At 35.7% G+C, this 18,934-nt stretch overlaps 2 protein-coding genes across 6 annotated transcripts in view; one reads left to right on the top strand and one right to left on the bottom strand.

The window, feature by feature from the left end:
* The first annotated feature begins 1,931 nt into the window (after window positions 1-1,931).
* On the top strand, window positions 1,932-8,848 carry LOC104586916 (uncharacterized). Of its 5 annotated transcripts, none has more exons than XM_010244308.3 (8): window positions 1,932-2,058; window positions 2,186-2,420; window positions 5,488-5,556; window positions 6,241-6,390; window positions 6,892-6,965; window positions 7,046-7,164; window positions 7,890-7,973; window positions 8,519-8,848. In XM_010244308.3, exons 3-8 carry the CDS (start codon window positions 5,550-5,552, stop codon window positions 8,610-8,612), a joined length of 528 nt encoding a protein of 175 aa, XP_010242610.1. In that variant the 5' UTR covers window positions 1,932-2,058; window positions 2,186-2,420; window positions 5,488-5,549; the 3' UTR covers window positions 8,613-8,848. The 5 variants fall into 5 exon arrangements, with proteins under 5 accessions (XP_010242610.1, XP_088753246.1, XP_088753245.1 ...); XM_088897119.1 differs by adding an exon at window positions 4,752-4,851 and having other exon boundaries at window positions 1,958-2,420; XM_088897120.1 differs by lacking the exon at window positions 8,519-8,848 and adding an exon at window positions 7,398-7,530 and having other exon boundaries at window positions 1,956-2,420.
* Window positions 8,849-12,946: 4,098 nt separating this feature from the next.
* The window catches only part of LOC104586917 (DNA polymerase epsilon catalytic subunit A-like), an 89,118-nt gene continuing 83,130 nt past the window's right edge, over window positions 12,947-18,934 (bottom strand). Inside the window, exons 48-49 of the mRNA XM_010244310.2 lie at window positions 16,055-16,161; window positions 12,947-13,884 (exon numbers count right to left, since the gene is read on the bottom strand). Of these exons, the coding sequence (XP_010242612.1) occupies window positions 13,524-13,884; window positions 16,055-16,161 (468 nt within the window). The 3' untranslated portion in view covers window positions 12,947-13,523. The remainder of the gene's footprint in view (window positions 13,885-16,054; window positions 16,162-18,934) is intronic.

Here is an 18,934-nt window from a genome sequence, read left to right as displayed (position 1 = left end):
AAACTTACCTTTTCAAGCCCAAGCCCAACTCAAGGCCCAAAAAATCTAACCCAACTTGTGACAAAAATCGGGTTGGGTTGGGCCAAGCTTGAGTTAAGCCCACCCAAGTTGCACCCCTACTTCCAAGCTTACCTTTCGCAAAAATCTCCATATGCTTCTTTTTGTCTTTATTGTTTTGTAGTCTCCTACCTCACAACAAAGAGGGGAAGCTGTCAGCACGCGATTTTTGCTCGATCTGCTGTTTGAATCCGAACTCACCCCAAATTTCCAATTAGACCCTTTCGATCTCTCTGAAACACTCAAAAACCCAAATTTTACCCTAAAAGCCCTCAAATCTACCGTTAAACCTGCTCAATACCTATCTGATAGCCCCGATCGACCCCTACTTACACCTTAACCATTAGATCAAACACAACCACCAAACACAGGACCTCCTAAAACACCTACCCATGAAATTTGAACTCAAGATTCCTCCGTTCACCCGTCCATCAAACTAAGATTCCATTTCAACCTCTCTCGTTAGCCTAAACACTTGGAACCCCGATTCCCTTGATCTTGACACATCCGAACTGATCAAACCACAATATTAAACTCCGAATACATCAAAACACTTGCCCATAAAGTTTTAACCCTAAATTCCCTTATTTGTCCTTCCATCAAGCCAAGATTCCATAATATTTCGTTGACCCAAATTTTAACGATCATGACCTAACTGGGCCAATCTAACCTCACAAATCACCCCAAAATGATAAAAAACCCCTACATATAAAATTTTAACCCCAAATTCCCCTATTTACCCTTATCAAACAAAGATTTTATTTGGACCCCTATCGCATCCACAATCCATATCCGCTTGATCCGAACACATTTAAACTAATCAAACCTTGCCAATCACCCTAGAATGCCAGAAAACCCCTACATATGAAATTTCAGCCCAAAATACTTGCATTTACCCTCAATTGTACCAAGATTTAATTTCAAGGCTCTATATTAACTGGATTCCAAATCCGCCCGATCCAGGACCAACTAGCCTAATCTAACTTTACCAATCACCTCAGACTATCCAAAAACCCTACCTTGTAAAATTTCACCCAAAACTATCTCTGTTTACCCCTCGGTCACAATAGATCCGTTCTGAGGCTTCAAATTAATCGAATCAAGCCATTTCCAAATCTGCCCAATCCGGGCCCATTTAGCCCAATCTGACCACACCAAACAACTCAAAATATCCAAAAACCCCACTATCAAATTTCAGTCAAAACTACCCCCATTTACCCATCCATCTAGAAAGATTTTGTTTCGGCCAATCTCACTAGCTCACACACACAAAAACCTTCTTTGTGATCGGACCAATCTCAAACCTCAATTTTTTGGCTCAAAAATCTCAATCATCCATAGGGATGTTCATAACAAGACCCAAACCGACCAATCCGGTCCGATCCAACCTGAGTTGGTCGATTTTTCTTTATCACCGGTCGGTTTCGGGTTACAAAAAATTATAAACCAATGATTCGTTTCGGTTTCGGTTTTCATGTGACCCGAACTAACTTATATATATATAAATATATATATATATATTTATATATATATATATTTCAGCTTTATTTCAGAAATATACATATTATATATAAAATATCAGTTTTAATCCATCAAATAATTTTTAATTTTCAGGCATCCAGCCTTTGCTTTCTTAGACTTTAATCCTTTATCGTTCACATCAAGAGAATCATTCACAAAACCGACCAGGCGGTTTTGGTTTCATTTCTAGGTAAACCGACCAAGTCGGGTCGGTTGGAAAAACGCCAGTAAACCGACCCAACCCGACCTGTGAACACTATTCATCCATCAAAGAACCCCCGTTTAGCCCCTAAACCCGGTTTAACCCAAATTTCCTGAAATTACAGAAATGCCCCTGGAGTTGCTCAAAATAACAAAATTGAACCAGCGACGGCGCACCCTTACCTCCGGCCCAAATCTCCCTCTCCCAATCTCTTCTTCTTCTTCTTCTTCGTTGCAGCGGCAGCTTGGATCAAACCAGTCCGATTTCTCTTCCCTCAGGTCTCTCCTCTCTCTCTTCCTCTTTCCTTCTCTCTTCTTCTTCTTTCCAACCTCGAGAGGTCACTGTTAAGGAAAGGGGGCTACTGTTCTGACTGTTCATCATCGTCTTCTTCTACCCGAAGCACAGCGACGGCAGACCGGCAACATAACTCCGATCTACTATTTCTCCCTCCATCAGGAGGCGGCGGCGGCAAGCAGCGAATCAGAGGGCGGCGGCGATATTCCTCATTTCCTGTCCGATCTCCGTGTCTGCTTCACCGCCTGATTGCGACCTTTGATCGTCATCGATGGACCCAGATGAGTTGTTCAAGCTCCATTGAATCTACCTACAGCATCGATATCAGGCCAAAATCTTGAATCTGGTGAGTTCCTATTTGTCTTGCATTTTTTTCTCTATTTTGATTTTATCACCCGTCTTCTTTTCTCAGACTCGGCATTCCATCGTAACCATCAGAGGCGGCAATGAAACCTGGTAGAGCCACTCTCTGTAAAATCTCGGGTTGATGATGAATGTGGTAGTGAGAAGAGTTGTCGCGAGTGTTCATTTGCATTTTTCTCGTTTATTCTCGTTTAAATCACTTTTCCATGTTTAGAGGTTCCCGCTTACTGTTCAATAGCTTGTTCTTCCACTTCTATTGCATTTGCTGCTTTAAAATTAGACAAGAATTTGCTCTTCTTTTTATTATTTATTTATGTAATTTGCTATTTTTTTTTTTTTTTAAATCGTTGGATCTTCTGAAGCTTATTAAGTCATGTTTCTATACGTGAAGTTTGCTGTGTTTTCCTGTTAGCTATCGGCTTGTTTCATTGGGATGCTTTCTAGTTGTTTTTGCTTAGCCGAGTAGGATGGTCAGAGTTGGGAAGAATGATTCGGTTCAATTTACTAGAATTGTGAGCAGTGCGGTTTTAAATATATATAACAAAATAAATAAATAAGGAGATAGTAATTACAAAATATGAAAAATGGGAATGGTTTAACAGGTCGGGAAGATTAGAGGGGAAAGAGTAGGTTAGTGAGTAATTAATGAATAAATTTACGAATAGTGTGTCATGAGAAAATAACCAGAAATAAGATTGATAAAAAAATAAAAAAGGAGGAAAGGAAATAAAAATAACAAATAACAAAAAAATAGTAAAAAGATAAAAAGGAGTAATAATAAAAAAGAATAGAAAAGTAAGAAATATAATAAATAAATAAATAAATAGGAGTAGAGAAGATTCTCTCTTAAATAAATAAATAGGAGTAGAGAAGATTCTCTCTTCTTATCTAAGTCTTACCCATACTGGTTAGCTGGTGCCACGAACTCTGGAGTCACTATTTGAACCAAATCAGATTTTAATGCCATTTCCGGAGGTCCCATCACCTCCATCTCCATAATTGATGGGTAGCAATTGCATTTCCAGCACAAGTGAGCCGTTTTCCTGACGCTCACAAACATTATTGTGGATTTTAATAACAGGGTACACCATTGCACCAAAAGAAATAATAAAAAAGAATGGAAAAGTAAAAAACATAATAAATAAATAAATAAAAGTAGAGAAGATTCTCTCTTCTGTTCACCTTTTTGCAGTTTAATTTCTTCATGATTAATGTCTTTCAATTAAGTGTTTTGTGTTTTGCTTGTTTGTAACCCCATGTGGGCCCCACCTATTGGACCCGGGAGAGGTGTGCCTAACCCCTTCCCTCTCCTATCTAAGTCTTACTCATACTGGTTAGCCAGTGCCACGGGCTCTGGAGTCACTATTGAACCAAAACAGATTTTAATGCCATTTCCGGAGGTCCCACCACCTCCATCTCCATGATTGATGGGTGGCAATTGCATTTCCAGCACAAGTGAGCCGTTTTCTTGACGCTCACAAACATTATTGTGGATTTTTAATAACAGGGTACAAACAAAGGGTGGTCAGTGGGTGAATGGAGCCTACCTGGAGAAGGAAGCTACAAATTAAACTTTGATGGGTGCTGTCTTGGAAATCCTGGGGTTTCTGGAGTGGGAGTGGTCAGGGACTCTGGGTGGTAATGTAATTCTCCATTACTCAAGACCAGCTGGCTCCCGAATCTCCTCGAGGACAAAATTGTTAGCTTTAGTTTAAGGCATTAAACCAGTAGCTCATCAGGAGTTTTCAAATATAATAGTTAAAGGGGACTTCCAAACTGTCATTAGTTGGATGAATTCTTAGGATCAAGTACTTTGGCAATTCGGAATGCTGGCGAGATTGGCTCATTCCTTGGGTGCCAGCTTGAACATCTCATTCATCTGGGTATCCAGGAGTGCAAATACGTTAGCTGATTCTTTGGCAAGGTTGGGTGTATGAAAGGATTGTTTGGATTGGGGTTGCCCAGGTCTGGGCTGTAACTTGTACGATCTTTCCTACCTTTTTTCTTTGGATTTTTCTCTGTTGTAAATTTGTAATCTTTATTTGGTCTATTGTAGAGGGTTTGTTGTATTTTGTCCATCGCTATTATTATGATCTGGATGGCTGCTTCTCCCTTTTAATGAAATTTACGCCTGTTGCTAATAAAAAAAAGTATTTTATGTACTTCCCCTGTGAGATTTATGATTTTAGATTGCAAATCATTTGTAGAATTTGAGAATCTACAGTCCATTGTTTCTTGGAAAATAAAATCATTAGAATCAGTGTGTATTTCTCTTTATGTCCTTTCTTGTTCTGTCTTTTTTTTTTTAATCTAGTTTTCAGGACAACAGCAAATGATCTATATCTCATGTATGGGGACTCGATAGGACAGTAATTTAGAAGATATTTTGGAGCACTTAGGACAGAATTGCCATGGTGATGCTCTACATTCTTATCCATTTCTTGAATGAAATTGGTCATAGCTCATTTGTGCATTGCAAAACCACACATCCACAAGCTTGGGAGAAGATCTATTGCCATGGCAAGGCCATTTGATCCATAGGAAAAGTAGATTGTGGTAGTAAGGAAATACATTATTGAAAGTTCTTTAATACTTTGTTGAATATGTTGCTCTAGTTGTGTTAGTTCAAAGATTGATGCTTATCTCATCACTCCTGATCGCATCACTCTTTATCTTTTTTTTTTTTTTTATAATTAGTAACAGGCAATTTTATTATACAAGAAAATTAATAATATGTACAAGGAAAGGTGCCAGGCACCCCAAGAGGCTATCATTGAGCCTCCCCAAAACTTATATGCATACTCTTTACATCACTCTTTATCTCTGGGAACTTGCCATGTTTCCCGCTTCATTTACGAGGAGAGAAAAAGAGTGATGTAAAAAGTGCACATCCTTTAGGTCATTTTTCCTCGTAACGGAAATGGGAAATTTGCTATTTTTCCCTAAGGTTTGACTATAAATGAGCCAAGGCAGTTATATATTTATTGAACAATTTTGCTTCTGTTGAATCAAGTATGAGGAGTCTAACTTAAGTATTGAATGGCTTTCAGGTTTTCCCCTTATTGAATCTGTTCGGTTCTTCAACAGATAATTGGAGGTTTAGAGGGCAATCATGGATGGTATTGTTGATTCTTTCTCTGAAATAATGATATCTCCACTACTTATTAATAAATAAATACATAAACAAATAAGCAAATAAAATAATGATATCTCCACCAAACTAACAATATATATTTGTTTGGGTATTTTGAACTAGAGTACTATATTTTCTTGAGAAACTTTTTTTCCTCTCTTCCTTTTTCAATCTCAAAGAAAGGAACTCATGTTAAGCACTGGAATTTTATTCAAACAATCAACACTTTATTTTTTTGAAATATTAGTATCTTATTTCAATCTCAAGCAAAAGGCAATATAAATTGCAGTTTTCCTTCATTGACTGTATCTATTCTGTTTATTCTTTTCAGTAAGTATTAGTACAAGTATAATTGAGTTTTATGGGGTTGTTCATTACAAGAAAAAACATGGGACTCAAGAAAGGCTATTGTTTAGGTGAATAAACTGAAGCATGGTTCAGTTTTTTTTCCCTTTTCTTTCTTCCATTGTTTTTTTTTTTCCATTTTGGAGCGCATTTTTATAGTATGATTTTGTCCTGGTTCACTTACCATCCCCTCCAAAGAAAAAAAATGCAGGACAAGAAGAAAGAAAAAAATAAAGACCCAAAACAAGAAGAAAATAACCTTTTAATAGATAAAACTCAACTATATTAATGAGTTCCTTTTACCTTTTCTTTCTTTTGGCTTCAGTTGATTCAGAGCCAACCATGGAGGAAACTATTTTGGTTGGTGATGACCTTATGATGGGACCACCATCACCCCTCATCCCCCCAGAAATTGCTTCTCATGTTCTTGAAGGTGTTGATTTATGTGATGGAATCTTGAGGAATTTATTCTTGTGTAAGTGGTCGATTGATTTTCTACATTCTCTATTGTTGTTCAACAAAGAGTGGTATTGCAACTTACCATAATTTGGAATTGTGATATTAATTAGATCATGGAAAACTGCGGTGACAGTCAAGATAGACCATAAAGTCAATAGTATATTATGTATGACAAGGGCACACAGGGGATAAGGAAATTGCCTGGATTCCCACGCAAAAAACCTGAAGACATGCTTCCCCAGAGTTTTACTTCTATCAATTGTGATAGTTCAAAGATTGCAGTAGGTTGGATAGTTATGGTAATTAGTTGTAGAAATATTGGATGTCCACATGGTGGTCCTCCCCATTTACTTGTGTGCCACATACTAGGCTATGCCCCAACCATTTGTTAAAATTTGTATCATTGTCTACTCTGCAGGACCTCAGATTTCCCTAATAAGATATTAGTTTTTTTATCATTTATTACAAGATATTATTCCACACAACTATAAAGATTGACTATATTATTTCATTCCAGGTTTGCAAATAAATGACATAGAACCTTTCTGTCAAGATGAGATTGCTCTGTACAGACAATGTGCCGAGAAACGAGTAAGATAATTATTTTTACTTGCTTCTGTTAGCATTACAACACATTACCTTGTGCCTAAGTTCACAAAACTGAGTTGCAGGATAAGGAGCTAAGACAGCGCCTTCAAGACAGTGAGCATAAATTAGGATTATCAATGCCTTTAGATCAAGCAAAAGATAGGGTTGCTCAACTTCAGACTGAAGTCACATCACTGGAAAGGTAACTATAAATTCAGTGGATTTGTCCCTGGGTAGACAAGAAAGGTTTTCAGTTTGCTAATGGCATATCATATCTATGCTTTATGATTTTAACCATGCGATTGTCTATTAACTGTACTGGCAGAAAATTGTAGCTCTTAATATTAGGTTCTTCCTACTAGGTCAACTTTTGACCCAGAGGATTCTCTTGACAGATACTGATTGTTGATTCTAACACCCCTGCCCAATGTGTAGTTCAGATAGCAGCATATCCAAATGTTCTTTGCCCGGACATGGATATCCCTCATGGACTAATGGGCTTTCCTTACTACCTCGATAAAAAAGTAGCATGTGATATGCAATTATGTTTGTGCGCATTCCCCCTAAGGTATTTCCCCAGTTTATAAAATGCATCAATCACATGAGCATGCACATTCAGAAGCAATCATCAAATACACTAATGATACAGTTACCTCAAGGGAAATTTCTTCTCTAGTTTCAGGGCTCATTTTTAAGGTAGTGGTGCTTTTACTTTGTCCAAAGTCATTATCTTATGGAACAAATACGCATGCTAAAATAGACTAAAAGAATACTTACTTGTTGGACAACCAATCTATAAGTCAGTGATTATCCATTTAACATTTTCCTTTGAGAACTAGCCAGATTGTCATTCTCATTTATATGATGTGGAATTATTTCACTCCTCAATGTTAAGTTTTTCACATGCTATACATTTTAATATTATAGGCGCTTAATTCTTGCTAGTGGAACTGAAGGCATGGAAGGCTTCCGTCAGAGATGGAGTTTGCATGGTCGCCTTGAGGATACCAGGTATTCCATGTTACACTCCTCTTTAGATTGTCAAGGACTAAAAAGCATTTTTCTATTTTAGCAATTTCACCATGAGGCACGCATACTGTGGCTTCCAGAATATTCAATTGGTGGAACACTTTGTTGTATTCATCAGAACAAAATCTTCAGCTTAGTTGAATTCCATGATAAAGTCCTCTTGATGTAAAGTGTGAACCATCATCTAATGGTGTGATGTTTTAGGCTAGGAGATCTGTTGCTGTGGATCCTTTGGATTGAATAGTCACAACTTTATCCCTTTACATGTCTAACAGTGTATGACTTAGAAAACATGAAGTTTCATGCTAAAGCTGCAGGGCCAAAAAACATGAACTTTAGCATGACTTAGAAAACATGAACTTTAGCATGAAGTTTCATGCTAAAGTCGCAACTTTTTTTTTTTTTTTTTTGCGTGTGTGTGTGTGTTAAAAGATCCATGATACACTAGAATATATGTCTGAAATCTGGCTCGAGTTCTCTGCTTTGATTGATCATTATCAGCTAATTTGATTCAATTTCAAATGCAGAAAAAGATTAGAGTCTTTGAACCAAGGAATCAACAAGAGGCAAAAGGAAGAGTCTGATGGTGCTTCAACAACCAAAAAATGGTTCTTTTGGTAATTAAAACACATGCTAGTTTGGAATACCCCATAAATTTGTCACTCTCATCCAGCGTCTGATATACACCTATCTACAGAAGTGCAATAAACATGTTATTGCAATGACTTATGTAACTTAAGTTATTTGGGAGTTGGGACAATTCAAACCTGTCGCAAAACCTGAGATTCCTTAGCTCTTACAGGTTTAAATTTTCCTGTGCTAGCTCTATTAGTAACCTAGAAAATTTTCCTGTGCTAGCTCTATTCCTTAGCTCTTACAGGTTGGGACAATCCACTACATTAAAGGGATGCAATCAAGGTTCAAAATATCGGTATTGCATATGGAATGGTAAGCTTGGAAATTGATATGTACCACAATACACTTTGAATACATATAGATACTAAATCTAATGTTGAAATAACCATGAACATAGTATAAATTCATAAGAAATGCATTTATATGAAGAAATGCATTACAGTCTATACTGGGACATGAGATAATGCATTAATCAACTTTACTGATAATGCATCAATAAGGAGTCCAAGAAACATGGTATATAAATTTTTACAAATTGCTACATAAAACCATTAATATATTATTATTACTGTGTTGAAGACACTTATTTTATGTATCTATTATATTTTTAATTTCAAAAGCAGTTATTTTCTAATTTATTATTTTTACTTTTGTATCATCATTATCATCCTTGCCTTATCCCAATTGTATGGGGTCAGCTACCTGAATCTTGCTTCTCCACTTCTTTCTATTTAAAACCATATCAATTGTTAAATTATTGATTCATAAATCATTTCTTACTACTACCTATGTCCTTTTAGGTCTGCCTTCAGATCTTTTAGCTACTTCCACTTATAATAAATCACTTCTACTTGGAGTTGTTGATGGTTTTCTATGCACTGATCATACCATCTTAGCTTGTTCTCTCATTTTATCACTTTGGAGTTACTCTTAAGTTTTTAATATTGCTTCATTCCTGATCCTATCCTTTCTAGTTTTTCCACTCATCCATCTTGGCATGCATATTTCTGTTACATTCATTTTTTGAACATGTTTTCTTGAATGCCCAATATTTTACTCCATACAACATAATTGGCATTATAACTGTTTTAAAGAATTTTCCTCTTTAAGTGGTATTATCCAGACCTATCCCACAAAGGTTTAGATGCATTCCTCTATTTTTTTTTCCAACCTACTCTTTTTTTTGTAATAATTTCCAACCTACTCTAATTCTTAGTTTTACTTTTGTATATTAACAAAAAATGCCCAATTAATTTTTTATTCTTAAGCATTTTGTAGGTAATATTCTTACTTTTGTAAGTAATAATATATTTTTATTTTAAATTAATATATTTTAATAATTTATAAGAATACAATCTTAGTTTTGGAAAAACTTAGAAGGATTAATCCAAGAAATTTCAAATGAAGAGAAAATTTAAATGGGTATACAAGGAAAAGAAGCATAGGATATGATATGGTACATGAAAAATTTAGATTTGGGGAAATGAATGAACTAAGAGGCATAATATTAGATTTTGCAGTAGATTATGATATAGCAATTTTAAATACCTTTTACCAAAAGAATGATGAGCACTTAATAACATTTAAAAGTAAACTAAACATAAGTCAAATAAATGCTTTTCCTTACTAAGAGAAACAGAACGAATAATGTGTAAAGATTGCAAAGTTATTCCAAAAAAAAAGTTTAACGACAACACAGATTAGCGGTAGTAGGTGTGTGCATTAGGAAATAGAAGACAAATATAGAAAACAAGTGTCCAAGAATTAAGTGTAAAAACCTAATAGGAGAAAAAATAGCTCAATTTAAAAACAAGTTTATAATAAAAGGGAATTTAAATTTAGATAAAAAGATTAATAATATCTAGCTTAAAATAGCAAATAACAGAAAGAAAGTAACGAAAGAGATCTTAGTAGAATTGAAAAGATGTATGAGGGGGTAACAACCAATATTAGAAAACTAGTGTGAGATTTTAGATTTTACCAATGTTTAGAAAACCGGATCAAGCATGGACCTAGAAAGGGGAGAGGTTCATGGTTTAGAGGCTCAACCAAGGTAAAACTGGAGGTTAAACCGTGATGATGTAATATATATATATAATTATATTATTCTATAGCATATAGGGGTAAAGCTCCTTTTGCACATTGGGAACATGTAGATCTCAAAAAGTTGTTTAAAGATCACCCCAATCGAACATTTGAGTGCAAAGTTATTGTCTTTAGAAGTTTGCACTTATGCATTAAAAAAATAAAAAAAAAAACAATCGATTTTCTAAAATTGGGACTGGGTCGTCAGTTTTTCGATTTCATTGTTTGGGTCACCAGATTTTGGTCAATTTGTTAGACATTATGGTTTTGGGAGTATGACCAAACTAGCTAGGGGCCCAGGTCACGATATAATTGGTCAGTTCGGTCCAATTTTCTTAACATTGAATTTTACAATTATGATAGGTCTTCACCAAGGTTTAACACTATGCCCTTATCTATTTTAAGTAATCATAGATGAATTGACCAAACACTTTCAAGAAGAAATTTCATGGTGCATATTTGTTGGTGACATTGTTTTAATTGATGAAACTAATAAAAGATTAAATATAAAATTAAGCTTACAAAAAATTTCCTAGAAAGAAGGGGTTTTAAAATAAGTAAAATTAAAACAAAGTGTATGACATGTAAATTTAGTAATAATAGAAGTGTCATTCAAAATACAGTTAAGATTGAAAACCAAGAGATAACTCAATGTGACTATTTTCAGTACCTTCTTCAATAATTCATAACAAGGGAGAAATTGAAGAGGATGTCACCTAAGAGTATTAAATTAGGTTAGATAAAATGGAGGGAGTGCATTTAGACTTTTGCGTAATAGGAAAATACCATTTAAATTAAAAGGAAAATTCTATAAAACAACTATAAGGCCAGCTATGTTGTATGGAATAGAGTGCTAGGCAATCAAGAAATAATGTTTAGAAAGTGGTTATGGCAGAAATGTAAATGTTGAGATGGATGAATGGAAAAACTAAATAGTATAGGATCAAAAATAAAATCATCCAAAGGAACTTAGGAATAGTTCCAATAAGTGATAAAATGAGAGAAAACTTATATAATTTGATCATGTGCATAAATGACCAGCACCAACTCCAATTAGAAATGATTTGTTACTAATGAAAGGGGCTAAAAAAGCTAGGGGTAGACCAAAAAAGACATGGATAGTAGTAAAAATTGAAATAAACACTAATAATTTATTAATTTAACAGTGGATATGGTTTTAAATAGAATGAAATGGCGAAATAGGATTCATGTAGTGGACCCCATATAGTTGGGATTAGGCATGGATGATGATGACAATCTTAATTTAAAAATACATCATATCTATTAAAAATTCTTAGATACATATATGATATGCAAATTCAAATTTGAAAAACGAGAACAAATAATGATGGGAAATAAAATGTCATTAAGTGCACAATTAATGATTTAAGTGGGATTCAAGGAGTTCAATGGCATACTTAATAAACAATTAAATTAAATTTCAAAAAATTGGTTTGTATACGTTGATATAGAGCAACATAATCAATGCATGCCACTGATCGGAAGATACATATGGGCTTTCGAGGAATGGTGTTAAATCAAATTACTTCACTAGTGCCACATGTTGGTTGATACAAAACATGTAGTTCATTATTCATGTCAATTTTCTAAAATGTGGATGTGATTCATAAACAACTTTTTGTTTAAGGGCTGAATAGAAAATTGATGTCATTGGGGACATCCACATCATTCAAGACGATAGATTAAGCCAATCTTCAATATCCACAAGTGCATCACAGCTAGCCGTTCCATACAAAATCTCGTGCTACAAGCCTACAACTTACCTATACAGCCTGTGGGGATTATAAATAGAGCTTCAAATTCAGAATTTCCTCCAAAATTTTAAAACCAGCAATGGTCAAAGGATGGCTACGGTCGTCAGACTAACCTCAATACTCGAAGACCTAGAGTACCAGCAAAGTAGGCTTTCACTTGTGTTTTTCCCCAGATAAAATTGCGTCCTGCAGTCGGACATGGAAGTTTCTAATTTTGTCTGAGACAACTGACGGGATATCTTTCGAACTTTTCTAGTTTTCTTCAGATATGGTAAACCTTATGTAGATCTGGGGAAGATGGGGAAACAACTTTGATATTGGATGTGTTTCCAACTACCAAGTTAGATAATTTTCCGAGCATAAGATTTGGTTTTAACTTCTAAAGAGTCGATCTAGGAGTTGGTTCTCAATCGGAATTATTTGTGGTGTTAACATCATGACAGCTTATAAACTCAACGGTTGGATTAATGATAAGCATAGATAGATTTACAACATTGACCGTAGTACCTGGTAATAATACAAGGGCTACGAAATACATGCCTCAATAATAAACCAACTTTCAACCAAAAATATAATAAGCTATTATACAAAATCAAACTTACACAAAATTACTAAAGCTTTTGAGAATATATTGAACTCTGCAAATGAAGATGAGGCACCAATTAGGGGGTACATCACTTCTGTTTTAGAATCACCTGGGCAGCTCTTGAGCTTTCATAATTGAAAATACCAACAGTGACTGCACAATAGACCCACAAAACTGATTATGAACAATTCCACAGAAGTTGCTTTTGTATGCGAGCAGTGAATATAGTTCTGTAGCTCAATCTCCTCTGAAAAAGAAGCCTGTCACATTGCCTCAGCTTTAGGCATAAGCTGCCCTCCTATCCATGCCTAACCTGGTTATATAATACATTAATTTGCAGCAGACTACAAGTGCATTCAGGAAAAGGAATCCCTGAGGTCAACCAAGGGAAGGCAGCTCTCTATGAATCAATGCAGATTGAGTTTGGGATCAGAGAAGCAGATGCTACTTTTATCGAACTTCTAGGGTCCACAGACTACATTCTTCAAGAAGTTTGAATGTTTGATTGACAGCTATTTTCAGGAAAACTTGCATTTTACTAAAGAATTCGGACACATCTTCCTTGCACCTGAATGAACCAGCACAGGCACACTGCTCAGCTAGATGTGCAGCTTTAATTTGGTTGCACTTGAGGCAAACAAGGTCCTGAAGATGATAGAGACGTTCTCTTTGCCGGACAATTTGGAGAAGAGCATTCTCCATTTGTTCACGATCATAGGGCTGCCCACACTGTGGCATGGAACATCGCCACTCCTGGGCTAGCAAAGCTGAATCCCGACACAAATCTAGATCTCTGCAATCATTGCAGTAGCTGCGACAGAATCTAAATTAATAACTAGTTTCAAAACAACGAAATTTTCTCAGAGCTCATCATATTGATTCAACTGATGATAAGGATACATAGGAGTGAGACATTTTTTGATCAACTCAAATATTTTATTAATAGAGAAGTTATGATACAAACTATTTAAGCAGTAAAGTCATTGCTCCTATAAAAGCAGTATAGGAGAGAAACATATTCTCCCAAAAACATGACAAATTTCAATGAAGTACAAAGAAATACCCATGAAGTGCCCAAAGAAATTGATTTCATGACAAAAATATCAACTAAGAACATGCAACTATATTTGAACTTCTGAATTGGAAAATCACATAGATAACTAGAAGCAATATGTTTGCATCTCATGTTCTTGTGAAGTTTTGGGGGGGATGCAGTTCTTACTGCTACTTGAATCCCCCTCCAAACTTCTTTCTCCTAGTGTCCTACTCCTCTCAAAGTATTAGAGTGTACTTGCTATGTCCATATTCCTACTTATTATGGACATAGAGTGTACTTGCTATGTCCATATCCCCTTTTCAAAGTGTTGTGCCTAAGGACTAGGCAAGGCACATACCTTAAAATGTGCCTTGCAAATGTCCCTCACCTGAGCACCTAGGCACGCCTTTTAAATCAATGTTTAATACCTCTTTATGGGGCTAGCACTAATAATTTTGGGTTTGCCTGTGAAGCTGCACCAAGGATTATTAAAATGGGAAGCAAACGGGTTGAGAGAAGGCAGGATTCCATTCGGATTTGGGGTGATGGAGGGGATCTCCAATGAAGGTCAGAGTTTATTTGGTGTGTTTAGGGGTGCAACATGGGCAGGTCCAACCCAAGCCCGACCCGACCCGACCCAACCCGGGCATGCTTGAAAAAATGCATACATATGTGTGTTGTATTTATGGAAAAATATCTTGTTTTTCTAATTATGTATTTGTACATTTGTAAATGGAATTTGTACATATTTTTTATCAATTGTACTCTTAAAATGGACCACAAAGCCCAATAAAAGATTACTACATAAAGATATATACATAAATTCTTTCAAACCCAACCAACCCACCCAAGATTGACTAACCCAAGCCCAAGCCCAACCCGAGTTGTGTTGGATAAAGCTCAAGCTGGGTTGATAAACTTGGGCTTAACCTCATGTTGGGCCAGGGGCCCGAACCTGAGGTTTGCACCTTTAGGTTGGGCTTGGGCTGACCTTCAACCCAACCCAACCCAACCCACCCAAGTTGCACCCCTAGGTGTACTAGTTTGGTCAAGTTCAGGGTCCTTTTAGGGTGCTGCAGGTGAACCTCTTCATTTAAAATTTGGTGCTTGGAAGTTGAATGTCAAGCTATTTTGTTTTCTATTCAGTTTGCAAGGTTGCAGAATTGGAAAGTGCCAACTGTTGAATGCGTTCTTAGATTTTTCTTCTTTTGATTCTCGCCCTCAAAGGATCCAAAGCTTCAATTCCTTGGACCTTGTGGGATGCATTGGATGAGATCAAATCTGTTGCTTCTTGTTTTGATTTTATTTCATTTTATCATGTAAGTAGAAATTCTAATAGAATAGCTCACTGTATTGCTCAGAAAGCCAAGTCATTTAGGGATATTTTAGTATGAACTATGGAGGAACTTTCCTCCAAACTTTGTTGATCTCTCTGATGTACCGAACAATTCTAGGAGGGGGGGGGGATTACTTGGTGTAATGATAAAAATTTCGGGCTGGCAAGCATGAAAATGTAGGTCCAAGTCTGAGGGCAGCCACTTTGTGTGGAAAAATGCCAAAAGTTAGGACTGTAACCAGTATACTTCCAAGACCCCACATAGGTGGATCAACATTGGGTAATGACCATTCTTTACCTTTTCCGTAGCATACAGTGTAATAGGTCAAAAGGAATAGGCCACCAGACCGTTTTTGTGTAAGAGGTGATACTCGTTTCAGGTTCTCAACTTCTCCAATCTCAACTCTTAATTTGGTCTATATTCATGTCAGTTCAACTTTAAATGCATTCTTAGTTAATGTAACATTTTCCTTCACATTGTTTAAAGATATAAATGTCATGCACCCCAAAGAATAAGCCTAATGCCTATTACTATAGGAAGATAACCTTTTCTCATCATGGCTGGACAATACAAAAATATCATCTGGGAATTTTCCTTTATTTTCATACCTGCAAATAACATTTGGCAAGGTGAACGATACACAGGGATCATGAAACTCAGCTTCTGGAGCAAACTCCCTAACACGTACATATTTTAACAAATTCTTCCTCATGACCTGTAGAATAAAGAACATGGAAGCAGACTTTATCAACCCTTCTAAAGACAATTTTAAGGAATCATCACAGAAACAGAGTGAACATGTTCAAGTATCATTACATATTTAGCTTGTCAAGGAAAGGCTGTGGCTCCCAAGATCATAACTGCAATTAAATATATATTCAAAGCCAAATATGGGGATGGGAAAATGTAAGGTTAAGCCTGAATGTGATTTGCAGGTAGATCAATGGACCGGTTTTGGATTGGATCCTGTCCAAACCAAAATCAATTTGGATGGATTGGACAGACCAACAATTCATAGTGAATTGGATCAGCCCAGACTTAATGGTCCAAAGTATTTATTGGATTGAACCTGATCCATCCATAATGAATTTATATTGAATTGGGTTGGATTGAGCCAAAATCTGGTCCGTTGATAGAAGAAGATAAGATATAGGTGTCAATGGACCAAGTTTGGGTTAGAATTAATCTAAACTAAAACAAATTTGAACAGATTGGGCGGTCCAAACATTGAATTGGACCAGTCCAAAATATTCATTAGATTGGATTGCGTCCATTTTTAATGGACTCACATTGGACTTGATCAGATTGGACCAAATCCAATCCAATTGACAGCCCTACTTGCAGGCCCATGTACTATCCCGTGAAATTTAATAATTACCGAATATTTAAACATGAAATATAATTCTTTTGAAGGAAATACAATATTTGTTGGAAAGGGATAAAAATCTAGGGCTGCAAAGGGACCAGATCAAATTCAGATAGGGGTATATGCTAATCTGATCTAAAAAGAATCTATAGATCTGAATTCAATTTGATATTTGAAGTACATATAAAATACAAATTCAAATTCAATTTAACATTTCCAGATATCCAATTGAATTAAAGTATCAATATATTGGCTTGCTGTTTTCTCTTTGAGCGGTATGGCCATTCTATTTAATGAAATTTATCGTTGCATATAAAAAAAAAAATATTAGTATATATTTACAAAATTAAATATAAAATAAAATATGTACTATAAATAGAAAAATAGATATACCTAAATCCGAAGTCCCTCTTAATTCCAAAGAATTTTAATACAAAAAAACAATAATTTTTTTCATATCATCATCATCCAAGCCTTATCCCAACCATATGGGGTCAGCAACATGAATCCTGTTTCAGCATTCCTTTAATGCCATATCCATTGTTAAATTATGGGCACAAAAAAACAGTATTTCTTTATATGCATATATAATAATTGAATCAGATTGGATCAAGCAATATTCAATTTAAGTCAATTAGTAAATGGATCATATTTTAAATTTCAATTTGAACTAATTATGGCTAACAGACACAAGGGTGGGCTTTGGCACAATAGTTAGGTTGCCCATTGCGACCTAGGTGACCAGGGTTCAAATCTTGGAAACACCCTCTCTGTTATCTGGTAAGGTTGTATACATTTGTCCCTCCCCAGACCCCATATTGGAAAGAGCCTTGTGCACAGGGCTGTCCTTTTTTGTCCAAACAGACAGCCAAATCTGACTTAAACTAACCAGGTTCGAATTCAAATCAGGTTAAATCCAATTGATTTTCAGCCTATTAAAGCATGCATCCAGAATATTGTTAGCAAGACCCTCGGACAGGGGACACAAAGCAACTAACAATGTTTTAGAAATGGTTTGCATCCCTTACAAAAAGGGAAAATAAAATAGGGGTGTTGGGTTCATGCAAGTGTAGATCACTAAAATGGTTTGCATCATTAGTGTGCAAAAAATGCATTTTCAACCTAGAATTATAGTCACTACAATTGGGAAGTTTCAGACTGTCACTTAGTCTAAAGAAACCTTGTGGACTCTCGGGATCGATCTGCATTGGAGATTGATTTGGAACTACTCGTAGGAACAGCTGCACTTTCTCCAATTCGCCTGGGTTCCCAGGTTGAGGTATTTATCTTCAATGAAGGGGGACTCGTTGTAGACCAGTTGTTTTATAGGTGTGCTACCTTATTTTTGTTTACAATGAGGCTTTTAGTGATTTATTGAGTCAATGGAGAAATCTGGACTTGATTCTAAGCACGGTATGGATCCCGAGGTTGGTCCAATGGGGTCTGTACATAGTTGTCAAGGCGTCGCCTAGGCGACTAGACGCCCTTGGCTGGGCGCCTCTCCCAAACGCCTTGACTTTTAGCAACTAGGCGTCCTTCTAGGCGACTAGGCACCCGCCTAGGCAACTAAGTGCCCGCCTAGGCGGCAAAAATGACAAGGCGGATGCCTTTTATAATATCATTTATATTGTTGTATCTTATTAATGTATGTGTTAATACATTTTATTATATGCTATATATATCAATTATACTTTGTTTTAATGTTTTACTATTGAAATTTAAAAGATCGAAGGGTTTTCAGAAGAGAAAAAGAAAGAAAGAAAGAAAAGAAAGAGGAAAGAAATAATAGAATAATAAAATTATTTTTTTTTCTATTCTCTCTCTCTAATTAAATAAAACAGAAACTCCATCCTTGTTTTTTTTCTATTTTACTTTCCATCTTGAATATTTATCATATAAAGTTGATAACCATCTTTAGCTGCTAATTAATATGAATTTTCTCTATTAAATACTTATTATAGTAGTATTATTTTTGAAAATAATGAAATTAATATATGTAAAAGATTTTTATCTTTTAGATGTGATGATTTGCCACATTTTTAGAGGAAATTTAATGTTCTTAATAAAGAGAATTGTTATTTTTTCAATTAACATACGTGCTGAGTGGTATATAAAACTAGGA

This window comes from Nelumbo nucifera, chromosome 2, assembly GCF_055504915.1.
Source record: "Nelumbo nucifera cultivar China Antique chromosome 2, China Antique-T2T, whole genome shotgun sequence".
In the NCBI taxonomy this organism is placed as follows: Eukaryota; Viridiplantae; Streptophyta; class Magnoliopsida; order Proteales; family Nelumbonaceae; genus Nelumbo; species Nelumbo nucifera.
Note: the sequence above shows the minus strand (reverse complement) of the source record. Positions and strands in the feature narration are given on the sequence as shown.